This window comes from Mirounga angustirostris, unplaced genomic scaffold (assembly GCF_029215605.1).
Source record: "Mirounga angustirostris isolate CCGP_5_RB_7025 unplaced genomic scaffold, mMirAng1.0.hap1 SCAF_1, whole genome shotgun sequence".
In the NCBI taxonomy this organism is placed as follows: domain Eukaryota; kingdom Metazoa; phylum Chordata; class Mammalia; order Carnivora; family Phocidae; genus Mirounga; species Mirounga angustirostris.
Window position 1 is genome coordinate 180341796 of NW_026991709.1, and position 17729 is coordinate 180359524.

At 40.3% G+C, this 17729-nt stretch overlaps 1 protein-coding gene across 2 annotated transcripts in view; it reads left to right on the top strand.

Annotated features, from left to right (window-relative positions):
• TAFA4 (TAFA chemokine like family member 4) overlaps nt 1-13396 on the top strand; it is a 200844-nt gene extending 187448 nt beyond the window's left edge. For both annotated transcript variants that reach the window (XM_064593882.1, XM_064593873.1), the window contains 2 exons: nt 2713-2837; nt 11915-13396. In XM_064593882.1, the coding sequence (XP_064449952.1) occupies nt 2713-2837; nt 11915-11926 (137 nt within the window). In that variant the 3' untranslated portion in view covers nt 11927-13396. The remainder of the gene's footprint in view (nt 1-2712; nt 2838-11914) is intronic.
• The last annotated feature ends 4333 nt before the right edge of the window (nt 13397-17729 follow it).

Below are 17729 nucleotides of genomic sequence, written 5' to 3' on the forward strand. Positions count from 1 at the left end.
AGTATTAGCATTTCTTTGCTGTGAAGTTGACATAGAATGAATCAGATGATTTCCTCTGTAGGGAATTTATTCCCAGATTTCTCACTTTATACCTCAAGTGGTCTCCTTCAGAGTCCTTTCTGTCCCAAATTGTTTACTATCCCCTGTCAGACTAGCTTTCCCAGGCACACAGTTTTCCCTGCCTTACTGCACCCCCTTGTTTAGAAACTTTCCATGGCTCCCTACCCCTTGGGGAATCCAGTCTAATCTGGAGTTGGCATTGAGAGCCGTTGAAGGTTGCTTCTCAGACCACCCACCTTGCTCAACTGGGTCTCCTGGCTTCCAGGTAGGTCACTCCCTGACCCAATGCACTGCGTGCCTTCACTGGGGCAGATCACTTGTCAGCTGCCTGGGCTTCTGTGGAATCCTCCATGTAGCCCTGGCCCCTGTCAAGAGTACATAGGTGCCCACGGCTGAGTGGCAGAGAATCTGCCTAAGGGAACGGTTTTAAAGATAAAAAAAAAAAAAGTATTTTAAATTCAGCTGTAACTCTGTGTAAATATAACTTAAGCTCTGTCAACATTTATATAACTTCCACAGTCCTGCAGATGGAATTTTAAATTGAGGGTTGGGAACCATGTCTTATTTATCTTTATATCTACTTGGGATTGGCCTAAGGTATTCAGAAGATAATGAAGGACTTTGAATCTGGTCAAACTCTACGTAGCATATGTTAATCTAACTATTATTATAAGTTGTGGTACAGCAGAAAGACTTGTAGATGCAGAAAAAGAAGTTGATTCTAGTACCTCCTCCCTCATTTTACTCACTTTGTGGAAGGCTCTCGTTTTTATTTCTGGCCATCTGCTTCTGAAGGTTGTTGAGATAATCGAAAGAGGAACAGTATGTAAAAGGGCCTTGAAAATAACAAAGCTCCATACAGTGTTGAGGTGGGATTGTTGTAATATCAGTGACTGAAAAGGATACGGCTTTCTCAGACTTCGTCCAGCTGTCTCCATCCATCTGCTCAAGTTCAGTGGCACTCTCTGACAAAATAAATAACCCATTTAGCTATATTCCTTTCTCCTCAGTGCTGGCACCTTCTGACTTAAATAGCTTATGGTTCTTCTAGATCACAGTTCTAACTCATTGAGGTATGATTGGTTTATCAGATAGAAGCACAGTATTTGGCCGGAATCAGGAACGGTGGTTTTCATGGGGAGTAGACAAAATGTCTAGCCACTTCAGCTGATAATGAAATGTTCCAGCGCCCTAACCATGCCATATTGCATTGGCCTGACAGGAGCAGAGTTTTTATTTTTTATTTTATTTTTTTTAGATTTTTTATTTATTTTCTGACAGAGAGACACAGTGAAAGAGGGAACACAATCAGGGGGAGTGGGAGAGGGAGAAGCAGGCTTCCCGTGGAGCCAGGAGCCCGATGCGGGGCTCTATCCCAGGACCCTGAGATCATGACCTGAGCCGAAGGCAGACACTTAACGACTGAGCCACCCAGGTGCCCAGGAGCAGAGTTTTTAATGCATGAGCCTGCTATGTTCCCTGCTTTTGTTACTGTCTCTACACCTCTAGTTGTTTCTCCTACAGATCTCTGGTGTGAGGGAGGGGTGTGACTTTAAGGGTTGAAGAAGGGGCTCTAGCATTAGAATGCCTCTGTCAAAGGGCCTCAGTTTTCTCTCCTCTACAAAATGCAGGAAATACATTTAGCAGGGTGCCTGACCCTCCAGAAAAAATAGCTATTAGGAATTCTCAAGACTTGTTTGAAATGGTAGGCAATGGTAGTTGGAATCAAATCCATTGGGATATTTTTTTTTAACCAAAGTGCTGTTATTTCAACAGAAAAACAGGGCTCAACAACCCTCCCCCCTTAACCTACACACCTACCCGCAGCCCCAGATCTCTGATCTATACCATTTGTGAGCTCACCATAGACACTGAATCACAATCCCTTTGTCCTTTGACTCTGTGGGAATACCCAGGCAAGTTGATAGAGTTTCCTTAACGTGTCTTCATCTGCCTCCAAACCCAGAGAATTTTCTGCTTCCTCATCTTATTGGCAGATGTCAGCAGAGATGATGGTATAAGGGGGAGAGGGCATTCACAGGTGAGATTGCGAGTCTAGAATGTGGGCAAGTGAGGGAGTGCCACGCTCTTCCACCTTCACTTGGCTTCTGGTTGTTGAATTCAAGGTGTTACTCACCACTTGCTGGAACGGCATGGAGAGGTGAATGACTCTGTGATGGAAATGCTGACTGTTTTGGGTTGTGCTCCGACAACAGAGAGCATCAAATGTAACAACTTGGCCAGGTTTGCGTCCACCATTGGAGCCTACAAAATGATGACCACAGCAATAGCTAACATTTTCTGACAACCTAGTGCCTGGCCCCTGGTTAGCAGAGAGTTTGATATGGATTAGCTCTATCCTCTTGACATCTGTGGCGAGCTTCTATTATTATCCCCAATTTACAGATGAAGAAATTGAGGCCAAGAGGAGTTAAATAACTAGTCGAAGGTCATTGGAAAAAAAAAAAATCCAGGCATGCTGCAAAGCTTGGTATCTTACTCTTACCTAAGCATAATTCTTTAAATTTACTTACTGTGAAATAGTTCTTACTAACAATCTTTGAAGTCAGTATATTGATCCGTATGAGCTTTATGTTGTCCATAGTCGGAGGAAGCAACTATCACAAACATTATGTGGCCTTTGTCTTACAGCTTCCATCGTGATTCAGAAATGGTGGTGTCACATGAATCCTTGCTTGGAAGGAGAGGATTGCAAAGTGCTGCCAGATTACTCAGGTTGGTCCTGTAGCAGTGGCAATAAAGTCAAAACTACAAAGGCAAGTATAGACACATGCAATTCTCCTTTACAACTTCCGCAGATTATTAACTATGCGGTTTTCCCCCCTTCCTTTTATCCTGGCACCACGGCATTATTTTATGTTGAGCCACCCTATTACTTTGGCCTTTTGAAAAGCCCATTTCTGAATATTGCCCTTTATGTCCGATTTTACAGAGCAGTGATTTGGGGGATGAACTTGTTATTTTAGGCAGGGCCACGAAATTCATTACATCTCCTTCAAGAGCCCAGTTTAAAATAAAGGGATCGGAGTTGACAGGCCAGCGTATCAAAACAGCATGGTGAGGTTCCACACACAGTTGACTTGCTGAGGGAGGGATACTTCCTGGGAGGAGTTTTAATAGGTGGAGACTCAAATTCAAGGTGTCACAAGTTAAGAGTTGCCTCCCCCCAGTGATCCTCTGTCCAAGCCACCCTATCTCAGAAGAGTACTGCCATCTACAAGTTCTTGAGCCAGAAATCTCTCTGCCTTAAAGTCCCCATGTCCCATCTATTATTGGTCCTTGGGACTGTTCCTCCCAACTCCCTCCTTGAGTGTGTGTCACCATCCTTACAGCAGGGGTCCTGTCCCCACCATGTCTCATCTGGAGGACTGAGTTGCTGCCTCATTCTCCACACGATGACTCCCATCACTTTTGTGAAATGAGATCTTCTAAGCTAGTCTGTCTCTCTTGCTACACTGGTCTTGTCAGTCTGGTGCTTCACGAAGGGAGGTGGCTTGGTGGGTTATTTACTCTTTTTTTTCCCCCCGTTTCAGCCTTCTTTTGGTACCTCTTACCATGGTGCCTTTGTGGTGGCAAAGGAAGGTGTTCTTCATGGAACGTGCTTCCCTCCTTTCTTTTCTACTTCACCATTATTTCTTCAGAGTCCATCACTGATTGGATTTGTGTCTTGTGTATCTCTGAGCATTGATTATGGTTCTACTTTACATGGCAGGGTGTCCTGAGGTGCTTAGCACCTAGAGCTTTTTCTCTAGGAGAGACCTATGAGGTCAGGCCCCATGTTTGCAGTGACCTTGATAGTCCCATAATAAAAGATTACATTTAGAACAAATGGTAACATTTTATAGAAAACTGTAAATGTAAATTTTAGCTGACATCAAATACAAAATTAATAGTACAGTAAGTCAGACGATTAGTTACCTGGTTAAAATCATAATTTCAAACTCAAAACTATTTAACATTAATTGTAAACTTTAATATAAAGATGACTGGGATAAATAACCTGATACAGGCATATCTCATTTTACTGTGCTTTGCATAGACTGTTTTTTGTTTGTTTTACAACTTGGCTTGTGGCAACCCTGTATCAAGCAAGTGTATTGGCATTTGCATTGGCTCATTTAGTGTTTCTGTGTCACATTTTGGTAATTCTTGCAATATTTCAAAACTTTTCATTACTTGTTATGGTTATCAGCGATCTTTGGTGGTACTATTATAATTTTAGGGTGGCAGCCCTGTAAGATGGCAAACTTAATATGCACACCTATGTGTTCTCTTCCCCTGTCTATCTTCCTCTCCTGGGCCTCCTTATTTCCTGAGATACAACAATATTGAAATGAGGCCAATTAACAAACCTACATGGGCCTGTAAGTATTCCAGTGAAAGGAAGAATCACATGTCTCTCACTTTAAGTCAAAAGCTAGAAATGATTAAGCTTAGTCAGGAGGCCTTGTTCAAAAGTCGAGATAGATCCAGATCTAGGCCTCTTGCACCAAACGATTAGCCAAGCTGTGAATGCAAAGGAAAAAGCCATGAAGGAAATCTTAAAATACTCCAGTGAACACACAAATGATAAGAAAGGGAAACAGCCTTTTTTGCCCATATGAAGAATGTTTCAGTGGTCTGGATAAAAGATCAACCAAGCCACAACATTCCCTTAAACCAAAGCCTGATCCAGAGTACGGCCCTAACTCTCTTCAGTTCTGTGAACGTACAGAAGAACAGTTTGAAGCTAGTAGAAGTTGGTTCCTGAGGTTTAACAAAGAAGTAAGTGCAAGGTGAAGTGCCAAGTGCTGATGTGGAAGCTGCAGCAAGCTGGCTAAAATAAAGAAGGTGGCTACTCCAAACAACAGATTTGCGTTGTAGACAAAACAGCCTCCTAAGGGAAGAAGATGCTATCCATGACTTCCATAGCGAGAGAGGAGAAGTCAATGCCTGGCATCAAAGCTTTGAAGGACAGGCTGACTCTTTTTTTTTTTTTTTTTTTTAATTTTTTTATTCTTATGTTATTCCCCTTACATTACAACATTAGTTTTAGATGAAGTGTTCCATGATTCATTGTTTGTGCACAACACCCAGTGCTCCATGCAGAATGTGCCCTCCTAAATACCCACCACCAGGCTAACCCATCCTCCCACCCCCCTCCCCTCTAGAACCCTGTTTGTTTTTCAGAGTCCATCGTCTCTCATGGTTCGTCTACCCCTCCGATTTCCCCCGCTTCATTCTTCCCCTCCCGCTACCTTCTTCTTCTTCTTTTTTTTTTTTTTTCTTAACATATATTGCATTATTTGTTTCAGAGGTACAGATCTGAGATTCAACAGTCTTGCACAATTCACAGCGCTTACCAGAGCACATACACTCCCCAGTGTCTATCACCCAGTCCCCCCATCCCTCCCACCCCACCCCCCACTCCAACAACACTCAGTTTGTTTCCTGCGATTAAGAATTCCTCATATCAGTGAGATCATATGATACATGTCTTTCTCTGTTTGACTTATTTCACTCAACATAATACCCTCCAGTTCCATCCACGTCGTTGCAAATGGCAAGATCTCATTCCTTTTGATGGCTGCATAATATTCCATTGTATATATATACCACATCTTCTTTATCCATTCATCGGACAGGCTGACTCTTGTGAGGGGTTAATGCACCTGGTAACCTTAGGCTGCAGACAATGCTCAGTTACCATTTCAAAAATCCTAGAGTCCTTAAGAATTAGACCAAATCTACTCTGTCTGTGCTCTAGAAATGCAACAAAGCTTAGATGTCAGTGTATCTGTTTACAGCTTGGTTTGCTGAATATTTAAAATTCACTATTGAGACTTATTGCTTATAAAAAGATTCCTTTCTAAATATTACCACTCAGTGACAATGGACTTGGTCCCCCAGAAGCTCTGATGGAGATGAATGTTGATTAATGTCTTCATGGCTGCTAACATGACTCCTTGATCCAAGGGCTGCAGAATGGATGTCATTTAGTCTTTCTTATTATTTTTTTATTTTTTAAAGATTTTATTTATTTATTTGACAGAGAGAGACACAGCGAGAGAGGGAACACAAGCAGGGGGGAGTGGGAGAGGGAGAAGCAGGCTTCCCGCGGAGCAGGGAGCCCGATGCGGGGCTCGATCCCAGGACCCTGGGGTCATGACCTGAGCCGAAGGCAGACGCTTAACGACTGAGCCACCCAGGCGCCCCTAGTCTTTCTTATTATTTAAGAAGTGCATTTTATAAGGCTACAACTGCCACAGTTGGATCTGGGCATGCTAGATGCCATCAAGAACATCGCTGATTCATGGGAAGAGGTCAAAATTAACAGGCATTTGGAAGAAGTTGATTTTAACACTCATGGACAACTCTGAGGTGTTCAAGACTTCAGTGGAGGAAGTCACTGGGGATGTGGTGGAAATAACAAGAGAACTAGAATTAGAAGAGGAGCCTGAACATGGGAAAAAAGTGCTGCCATCTCATGAGAAACGTAATAGATGAAGCGCTTCTTATGGACGAGCAAGAAAGTGCTTTTTTTGCGATGGCATCTACTCCTGGTGAAAATGCTGTGAAGATGGTTGACGTGACAACCAGGGATTTAGAATCTCACATCAACTTGGTTGATAAGCAGCAGCAGGGCTTAAGAGGATTGTCTCCCAGTTTGAAAGAAGTTCTGCGAGTAAAATGCTATCAACAACATGGCACGCTATAGAGAAGTCGTTCATGAAAGGAAGAGTCAGTCAGTGTGGCAGGCCAGATGGTCTCGTTAAAAGAAATTGCCACAGCCACCCCCCCCCCCCCGATTCTTCAGCAGCCATCAACATCAAGGCAAGACCCTCCACCAGGAAAAAGATTCGGTCTGGATGCAAGCTCAGATGAGGGTTAGCACTTTTTGTGTGCTTTTAAATTAAGCCATGTACATTTTTGCTTAGACAAAATGTTATTGCACACCTAAAAGAGTACAGCACAGTATAAACATAACTATTATAGGCACTGGGAAACCAAAAAATTACTTTGGCGTGCTTTATTATGATACTCATTTTATTGTGATGTTTTCTTTATGGCAATACTTGCTTTCCTGGGCTGGTCTGGACCCAAACCTGCAGGCCTCTGAGTTAACGCCTGCATGTGCTCTTATATCCAGAGCAGTGGAAGTTCGTGGAGTCCTTTGCTGGCGGAGGAAGGAGGTTAACGCTCCCATGATTTCTATCAAGTCCGCTTCTAAGCTACTCCAAATTGACTTCCAATCTATGTAAACCCAAGTGTGCTTGCTAAGCAAACTCTGCCTTAAAGTAATTCCACTCTCCTTTCCCCACTGGCCCCTTTCAGCCCTTTTTCCCCTATCCCCTTCCTGAGTAAAAATCTTGGAGTTGCCAACAAACTGGGGTCTTACATCCATCATTGATAAAAATTTCCCTTTATCCTATTGCTTGTAGACTAACAGTCGGAAGATTATACTTGTATTGATCTTTATATATAAATATAAAATAAGCCATGAGCACAAGCCAACCGTGTTCCAGAAAAGAATGTGTCTAAGTAGTCTCTTGCTGGAGCGGCTCCCTCTCTATTTATGTGCAGTTAGAGAGAGCATTTGCAGGAAGCAAACCTTTAGGGGCATTTTGGCTCTCTGTGCTGGGAATATAAGTTTGCTCTAGCTAAATCCTCAATGGTAGTGACATTTCATTTGGCACTTTTAAAGTTGTAGAAACACAATACAGTTCCCTAAGCCATAATGATACTTAGCTGCCTTTTTTTTTTTTTTTAGTGATATGCCACTTGAGAATAATCTCGAAGTAGTAAAACTTTGTTTCCTTTATTAATCCAAGTCATTGTGACTTGAGCTGCATAAAACATTTTATGTCTTTTATGGATCTTATGAACAGAGTAAATTCATTTGTAGAGGTGTAACTGGCTTCCTGGGAGAGCTTAGTACCCTCAGAAGCTGTGTCTTTTTCTTAAAATAGACAGCAACCTTACACCACAAGTATGACAGAGGTCCTACAGAGGTAAACCATTGCAGCCCTAGAGGGGGTATTAACTATATAACAAAGTAGCTTTCATTTTCCTTAAACAGTTCATGTATAGCAACATCAAAACATGGAAACGTTGAAAAAATATAATCCTGCAGTAAGCCACCTATGTCAGAATTTTGTTTTCCATTTAAATGCAAATATGAAAAGAGTAAGCAGTCAAGTTGAGATATTAACAGATGAAGATATGACAACGAGGGGGACCATTTCCAAGCCAGTCATCCGGTCTTTTCCAGGGGTAAAAAGGTAGCTGTGAGTTTATTCTGCCTCTACAGTTTTCAGTGTTTCCAGAGAGAACTTCAGCTACTAGTTCTCAAGGAGAACTACAACTCTCATTGTCATCCGGCCTCAGTTTTCCTTTACATTTGAGTTGTTCATATTAAAGCTCCTAACAACTGCACGATGTTTTATCACCACAGTGAACCACTGGCCAGGGCTGTTTTTTGTTTGAAATTTCAAGAAATTTTAGATTTGTCATGTTTTTATTTTTCCAACATCTGAGGGTGAAGAGCTATGTCTTAGGAGCTGTAGTTCTCAACCAGGGGTAATTTTTCCATCAAGGGGATATTTTTAGTTGCCACACGTTGGGGAGTGGGGGTTATATGGACATTTTGGGGGGAAAATCTTAAAATGCACAGGAGGGCCCCCCATAGCAAAGAATTATCTGGCTCCAAATGTAAATAGTGTTGGGGTTGAAAAAAATCTGCTTTAGAGAATTTTTTTTTCCTTCTTTTTGGTAGCTCTTTGTAAGCATCTTATTTGATTCTCTTACTTCATGTAGCTCTTCAAAGTTTCCACTTAGTATCTACACGTTTCCAATATTTCATATTAGAAAACTAGAGATAGGAGTTAATGTAAACAACAGGTTTTCTTTGCAACACCTCTCACCCTCAAGACCTAAGATGATCCAGTCCTTACGGTATCTTCTTTGGAACGTGTTCTAAATGGTAACCTTCCCTCTGTTTCTTAGGCTACCACCATGGATCATCCTCATTCTCTCTTGACCAAATATTAATTATTATTATATTATAATATGTATTATTATAATTATTTAATGGTAACAGTGGCTGCAGGAAACTTATCGTGGGAACGTGTATCCACTGTTTTGAGCCCCATCTCTAGGGTATTCTGGTATAGTAAGTCTGGGATGGAGCTTAGCAAACCATTCTCAAAAATTTGTTCTTATGTTGATTCTCGTTTAACCAGGCTCTGTACCTGCTCTGTTCTTGCCTTTATTTCCCTGCCTAGATTTCTCCTTGGTGAGAGACCACCAATGGATTCCCATGGGTAACAGAAAATAGAGTATAAGCACCTTGAGATGAGCCATCAATATGACTCACCCAATAGACCATGTATTTCCATATCCCACTGCTGCCTTCTTCATCTGTTCCCTTTTATAAAATTCTACTTGTCTTTTAAGGTCCAACTGAGACCGATCCTTTACCTATAGTCTTGTCTTTCTTGATCCCTAGGGCCAGAGCTTGAAATACTCAGAGTACCCTGTCACGTGAGAGTGGAGCTAGTATTGGTAATTAGCAACCTTATGTCCACCAAATTCCAAAGCAACAACGACCTTCCATATACAGTTAGCAAAATGAAAATTTGACAGGAGAATAAATCGTAAAGAATCTTACCATTCAACTTTAATAGAGATCAACTCCAAAACGAGCTGGGCATGCAAAGCTTCCTTAAATAAGAGGCTGTTGAGAATTACATCCTAGATATAGGTTGCTACCTGGCTGTGAACACTGTTAACTTATATGCGTGGATGCATGGCAGATCCATGAGGAGCTAACGGGATAAGAGCCACGCTTTCCTGAGTGTCAACCACATGCCAAGCCCTGGGCCATGCCATTCACATCTCACTCACTCTTCAGTACAACTGAAGGGAGCAGGTGCTAATTTAACATTTAGCAGCTGAAGAAGCTAAAGCAGTGATAGTTCTCCCCAACCTACAAAATTTGAAATCAAGACTTTGCTTGAATCCTCATTCTCTCACATCCATTGTCCTCATTTTCACAAGTCCCGTTGGCCTCACCTTTCATCTCTTCTACCAATGTGATCCCTTTAAGTTGGCAGTCTGGCCATGCATCCCTGGTCTCCTCTTTGTGCCCCAGGTGGAAAAAGGCCAAAGTTCTTCTCCTGGGTAGTCAGGGCTCCCTTGTCTCCTTCAAGCAGCTCCTCATATGACAACCTCTAGAAATCCATAGAGCCCTACCCTCTTGGCCCTAGTATCTTTTTGTCCATAGCACCTATCACTTGCTGACATGTCGTTCCTTTGCCTGTTGGTCCAACTATTTCCTCTACAGTAGGAGTCACCAAGCTGTGGCCTGCAAGCCACACTCAGCCCTTGGCCTATATTTTGTGGTCTGTGAGCTAAGACTGGGCGATATGGTTTTAAAGGGTTGGGAGCAATCAAAAGGAAAAAAGTGTTTCATAACATGAAAATTACACGAAGTCCCAATTTCAGTGTCTACAACTAGAGTTTTACTGGAATAAAACAATGTCCATTAGTTTACGTGCTGAATTGTCTATGCTCCTTTTGTGCTATAAAGGCTGAGTTAAGTAGTAGTGGCAGTAACTGTATGGTGTACGATGTTGAACAAACTTCTGTCTGGTCCTTTACCTAGAATAAGGCTAGCATACTTGTTCTATAAACTCCACGAGGACAGGGTTTTTGTTCTGTTTGCTATAGTATTTCCCTCACAAACAAAAGGGCAACTGTATTGTAGAATATCTAAAATAAAGGCTATATGTCAATTAATAGCAAATCTGAGGTTTGAATAAATACTTGATTGGGTCTAAAGGCCAGGAGTGATGACTTTTTCACACTGTAGGCCTGTTAAAGTCTCAAGCTTTTGGGGTTTTTCCCCCCCTCTAGCTTGTGTATGGATTATCTAACCTGTAAAATACCTTACCTGACCAAATAAAACTCAAGAAACTGTTAATCTTTTTTCTTATAAGTATTTAAAAATAGAGAAAACAACAGTACACTTTTAATGAATGTCTGTTTCTAGTAATTATGGCAGTTTTCTAAAAGAACCTATTTCTTTCTTTTATTAAGGATTTATTTATTTGAGAGAGCATGCAACGAGAGAGAGAGTGAGTCGGGGCGGGGAAGAAGGAGTGGGAAAGAGAATCTCAAGCAGATTCCCCGCTGAGTGCAGAGCCTGACCTGGGGCTCAATCTTCCTGAGATCACCACCAGAGCCGAAATCAAGAGTCAGATGCTCAACCGACTGAGACACCCAGGTGCCCCATAATAACTTATTTTTAAGAATAAAAGTTAACTACATTAAAAAAGGGGGGGATGCCTGGGTGACTCAGTTGGTTAAGTGGCTGCCTTTGGCTCAGGTCATGATCCCTGGGTCCCACCTTGGGCTCCCTGCTCAGCGGGGAACCTTCTTCTCCCTCTCCCCCTGCTTGTGCTCTCTCTCACTCTCTCTCTCTCAAGTAAATAAAAGTTAACTACATTTTCAGATTGACATACACTGATCTTAATTGGTATTCATTTGAAAAAAAATGTAGTGCCTTCAAGAAAGCATGCTCAGCAGGCATACATTAACTCTGTGGGCAATGAATGTACTTAATCTGATGGGTTTTTTATAACTCAACAAAATACCAAGCTAAGGTACATAATACCATGTTGTGGAAGTCTTTGTGCATGTTTTCTATGCAACCTGGAAGCAAGAACTGTGAAGAAGAATTTGATTTGAACAGTTGATTTGGTTGAGACAGGGACTTCTGGGTCTGGTAGCAGAAAGGACTGTCTTCAGTGGGGATGAGATACTGAATTCTCACTTATTTAATTTGTTTTAGGTAACACGGTAGTGAAGAGAGGTATGCTTAATCCTGGAGGAGCGACAGGATGCAGAGGTCTCTTAATTGGATTACTGTCCTGGCTGGTTTGGGGGAAATTGTCTCGGATTTCAGCAACATCACATTCGCATGTGTGTGCTATAAGGAGTGTCATTTACTTAACTGTTTCAGCCCTCTCCGTTTCATGATTTTATTACATTGAATTATAGCCATGGGCTGCCACACAATTCACATCCTCTCTGGATCCCGAGGAACATACCTCCAAGAAACCCTGGAGGAACAAAGCAGAGACTTCAAAATGGATCTCCACTGGGCCTTCCATGTCTTTCTGCCTTCACAAAGGAACACGGATGGGTTCACAGGGTCCTTATTCTGTTCCTCTTTTGAACGTTTCCTTTAGCCCTTGCATTAAAGTGGTTTGAAAGGGATCTCAGTACCAAAACATTTTGGCAAAACATATTTGCAGATATAGATTAATGAACTCTGATTAACTGGTGAAGAAAATTCATTTTATAAATCTCGATGAATAGACTTATCGGGGTTATTGTGTGTGTATTTGTATTTTTGCTTTAGAAGGATTTAAATTTTTGCATTTTAAGTTCTATTGTCAGGTTAGCAGAAATAAAATAACATTTTAACTTCTGTGCACCATTTTACTGAGTGCTAAGGAAGCATATCTCAACTCTAATATTTTATAACTGAAGCTTGATCATGACATATTCACAAAAGAAATAAAACCTGTTGAGATTTTTATGGCTTACGTGTAGTCATAAAGGTAAATCACTTAAAATATAAAACAGTCTGTTAGATCAAGGGTGATTTCTAAGACCCAGTTTGTGTCAAATGTATTAAAATATTTTGTTTGAAATGTTGAATTTTTAGGCTGTAAATGATTTATTCTTAGCTGTTCTCTCATTTGTTAGTTGTTTTATTTCTTTAAATGTAAGTAAAATCTGAGCCATTTTTTTCTTGGTTTAATGATTTTGCAGCAGACGTGTGTCCACATATTCTCAAATGCTGTTATGCAGAAATATATTACAGATGAAAAGTGACTGACCCAGATTTTAAATATAATGTCATTAAAACACATACTACTGTAATATAGGATTTTATATATTAAGAAATGCCAAAAACATCCTTTCTGCACTGTTAATTATCCCTGTCCTTTCACAATTGGGGGGGGGAGAGAATATTACTATAACATTTATAGCAGTAACAATTACATCTACTTGATTTTAGTCTTGCAAAAGGAATGGAAATAGGGGACATCGATTTGTTGGCTAACTTTGTTTGAATTTGACGGGATGCTTACTAGAATTATTATTGTCCTATTAGTAAGTAAAAAATTCATTCTGCTGATGGCACATAAGTTTTTGTGATTATTTTATTGCCTTAAGACTTCATGTTAATACCCTAGGCTTGCAAATTTTAAATGCAAATGTGAAAAATAAAAATTATACTTAATTTTGGGCATGTGAACTGTATGGCAAACTTAAGACTTCAACATGTAGCATTAAAGATAATTTAAAATCTAGGGAGATTTAAGTTGAGGACCATGCATGATGCTTTATATACTCAGCTGCCTTTACTATAGAACCCCCCCCCCCATTGTAAGAGGAGAGGGTTAAAAAAAACCAATTTTATGGTATTTGAAAGAATGTCTCCATCTTTTGCCCATACATCTGGTCTAGTACGCCAAAAAAGATCAAGTTAAAATGACACTGCTTCACCTTGAGGTACATTTCTAGGGTGTAAACTACTTTGGGGGAGTAAGTGGTCCATTAGGGAAAATAGCGGGTATCACAACTGCCACTTCATCCATTATTGCTTCAAAGTATACTTTTTATCAAGTTCAAAAGTTAGTCCTAAAATGGAGCTTGCACTGCAGAAGCATTTTAATGTTACCATTCCTATACCTTTCCTGGAGGGAAGTAGATAAGACAGTTTTCTATGTATTCCAGAATTTAAAGCAAAGATACCAAGGGTGTTGTGAGGACATTAGTCATGTCAGCATTAAGCCCACTAAGTGTGGTACTTGTGATCTCAACACCTGAAGACTTTCAATTCTTTTATCTTAAAACCTGACGCTGCCCAGCAAGGGCTGTGGACTTAGCCTGGGCCTCTCCAAAGGAACCAGCAACCTCCTAGATTTTATAGCTTTCCCTCAGATCCAGATTTGTTGCTCTAAACCATATGGACCTCAACTATATACATGGGGAACTCCTCTACTCATTCAACAAACACTTAATGAAGACCCCCCCCAAGTGATCTACCCTTATACACACAAATGTTTTTCTTCTCTCCCTGTTAGGTCTTTATGAATATTCCCATTTTATAGAATTTAGGACCAATAAAATTAAACTTGCCCAAACTCACACAAGTAGTTACTACTAGAAATTATGAGGAATCATGAAAAAAATATCAGAAACTGTAGATTTACTTTTCCTTGAGAGCTTTTGGGATAATCTATACTAATCCTGTGTCTTAGGGTGTCAGGGAAATTGGCTAGCCCTAGAATCTGGCTAACATCTGACCTACTTTATCAGGGTTTAGGACTTGCACTCTTTGCCATGATCTTATAATGTACCAATACACTGATGAAAAATCTCACTGCTAACATTTTTAAGTTGGGCAAAAGGAGATGGTCCTTTCATCTTAAGAAGTCCCAGAACTCACCTCCTCCCATGGACACACAGACTCTACAACTCAATATAGAGCAATTCCTTCTGAAGAAAAACTGCTGATTGAATGGCTTTTGCACAACCAATGATAGAGGGACCGCCTAGAGAAGAACAGGACAGAGGGAGACATAGTAATGATGGGAACCCTACCCCTGATGTGATGATCTGCACTAGGGACAGATATCACTGAGGGGCCTGTATATAGACTCACCTGCCTTAGGACACAGCAAAGAAACAGCCATTTATTTAAAGGGCAACTACACTGTAAGTGAAGGAAAGCCATTTACTAACTCTAGAGCATCTGCCAAAGTGTGAGGACTCTTTGAACTCTCTTTGGAGTCTGAGGTGCCACCAGGCACCACTGTTTATATAACCCTTGACCTTGATAGTGTAGATGGGAGCAGGGTCCAGGCACTCAGCAAGCCCCAGGCCCCAAGCCTACATCAACTGCAGCCATTCTACCAAGGTGGTCTCAGTGTGTGCTCCTGGTCTCCCCTGGTCTGTGCCCAACCCAGCCATCCTGCTAGGCAACCCAAGTACACAGCACCTCAGGACCCCATCAGGCCTGCATCACTCCAGCCATCCTTCCAGGGTGGCAAGCAGAGAGTGCACACTTCTACTTCAGTTCCAGCCATCCCTCCAGGACAGCCTTATAGAGGAGATGATCTTTCTGAGAACCCCAGCCCATGAATGCTCCAGTTCCAACTATCCTGCCAAAGGCGGATCTGGTTCACAGCATCCTGTGACTTTGTGGTCCATTTCCAGCTCTAGCTGTCCTGCCAGGGTGGCCTTGGTGTAGCACACTCCGGAACCCTCCAGGCTGCACCTTATTCAGCTCCAGCTGGTCAGCCAAAGCCACCAGGCACATGTAGTCTACAAAGGGGATGCTCCAATGCAAGGTGACTCATGATTGGGAGAGGTAGGTGTTCTCCATAATTTACAGATACAAACACAGAAAGTTAAAAAAAAAAAAAAATGAGAAGAGGAATATGTTACGAACAAAAGAACAAGATACTACCCCTCCCCCCAAAAACCCGTAATAAAACAGAGATAAGTAATTTACCTGATAAAGAGTTCAAAGTAATGGTCATAAAGAAGCTCATATAACATACAACTCCAGAGAAGAATGTAAGAATAGAGTGAAAACTTCAACAAAGAATTAGAAAATGTAAGAAAGTACCAAACAGAAGTCACAAAATTGGAGATTATAATAGCTGGACTAAAAAATACACCAGAGGGAATCAACCACAGATTAGATGACACAGAACAGGTCAATAATCTGGAAGAGAGAATAGTGGAAATTACCTAATCCGAAGACCAAAAAGAAAAAAGAATTAAAAAATGAGAATAGTTTGAGACCTCTGGGATACAACATCTAGCATATTAACATTTGCATTATATTTATCCCAGCAGAAGAATAAAGAGATAAAGGGGTTAAAAACTTTTTTGAAGAAATAATGGGTGAAAAGTTTGCTAACCTGGGGAAGGAAACAGACATCTGGATCCAGAAAGCACAATCCCAAACAAGAAGAATCCAAAGAGATCCAAACCAAGACATATTATAATAAAATACAAGGGAAACCTCATAAGACTACTAGTTGATTTTTCAGCAGAAACGTTGCAGGCCCGAATGGAGTGGCATACCACATTCAAAGTGCTGAAAGGGAAACCTTACAACTGAGAACACACTACCTGACAAGGTTATCATTCAGAATTTAAGGTGCAGTAAAGAGTTTCCTAGAAAAACAAAAGCTAAAATAGTTAATCATTACTAAACTAGCCTTACAAGAAATGTTAGTGTTTTCTTTAAATAGAAAAGGATGTAACTAGAAATTAGAAAATATAGGAAAGAAAAAAATCTCAATGGTAAAACCAAATATATAGTAAAAGCAGCAAATCGGCCACTTGAAAAGTTACTATAAAAGTTATAAGACAAAAAGTAAAACCAACTCTAACTACAATAAGTAGTTAAGGGATAAACAAAATGAAGTAAAATAAGACATCAAAAACAAAGCACAGAGTGGGGACTAAAAATGGGGGCATTAAAATGCATTTTAATGCTTTCTTAAGCAACCATCAGCTTAAGACAGATTGCTACATATGTAAGCTACTGTATATGATCTTCATGGTAACCACAAGCCAAAAACCTACAATAGATACACAAACAATAAAGAGAAAGGAACCCAAACATAACACTAAAAAATACTATTAAATCCCAAAGGAAGAGACTGAAAGAAGAACTACAAAAACAACCAGAAAACAATTAACAAAATGGCAGTAAGTATATACCTTCTAATACTACTTTAAATGTAAATGGACTAAGTGCTTCAATCAAAAGGTATGAAGTAGCACAATGTATACAAAATTTTTTAAATATATATGCTGCCTACTCACTTCAGACCTAAAGACACACACAGACTCAAAGTGAAGAGATGGAAAAGGATTCCATACAAAGGGAAATGGAAAGAAAGCTAGTGTAGTAATATTTCTATCTGACAAAACAGAATTTAAAACAAAAACCTAACAAAAGACAAAGAAGGGCATTACATAATGATAAAGGGGTCAATCCAAGAAGAGGATATAGCATTTGTATATGTTTATGCACCCAACATAGGAACACCTACATATGAAACCCAAATGTTAACAGATATAAAGGGAGAAATTTACAGTAATACAATAATAGTAGGGTCTTTTAACATCCCACTTACATCACTGGATAGATCATCTGGACAGAATCAAGAAGAAGATATTGGCCTTAAATGATGTATTAGACCAGATAGACTTAATAGATATATACAGAATATCCCATCACCAGACAGCAGAAGACACATTTTACTCAAGTGTACATGGGACATTCTCCAGGACAGAGCACATGTTACACCACAAAACAAGTCTCAGTGAATTTAAGATTAAAATAATCTTTTCTAATCACCATAATATGAAACTAGAAATCAATTACAAGAAGAAAAATGGGGGAAAAAGCCCCCACAAACATGTGGACACTAAACAACATGTTACTAAACAACCAATGGGTCAATGAAGAAATCAAAGAGGAAATTTAAAAAATACCCTGACACAAATGAAAATGGAAACATAGCTTTCCTAAATCTATGGCATACAGCAAAAGCAATTCT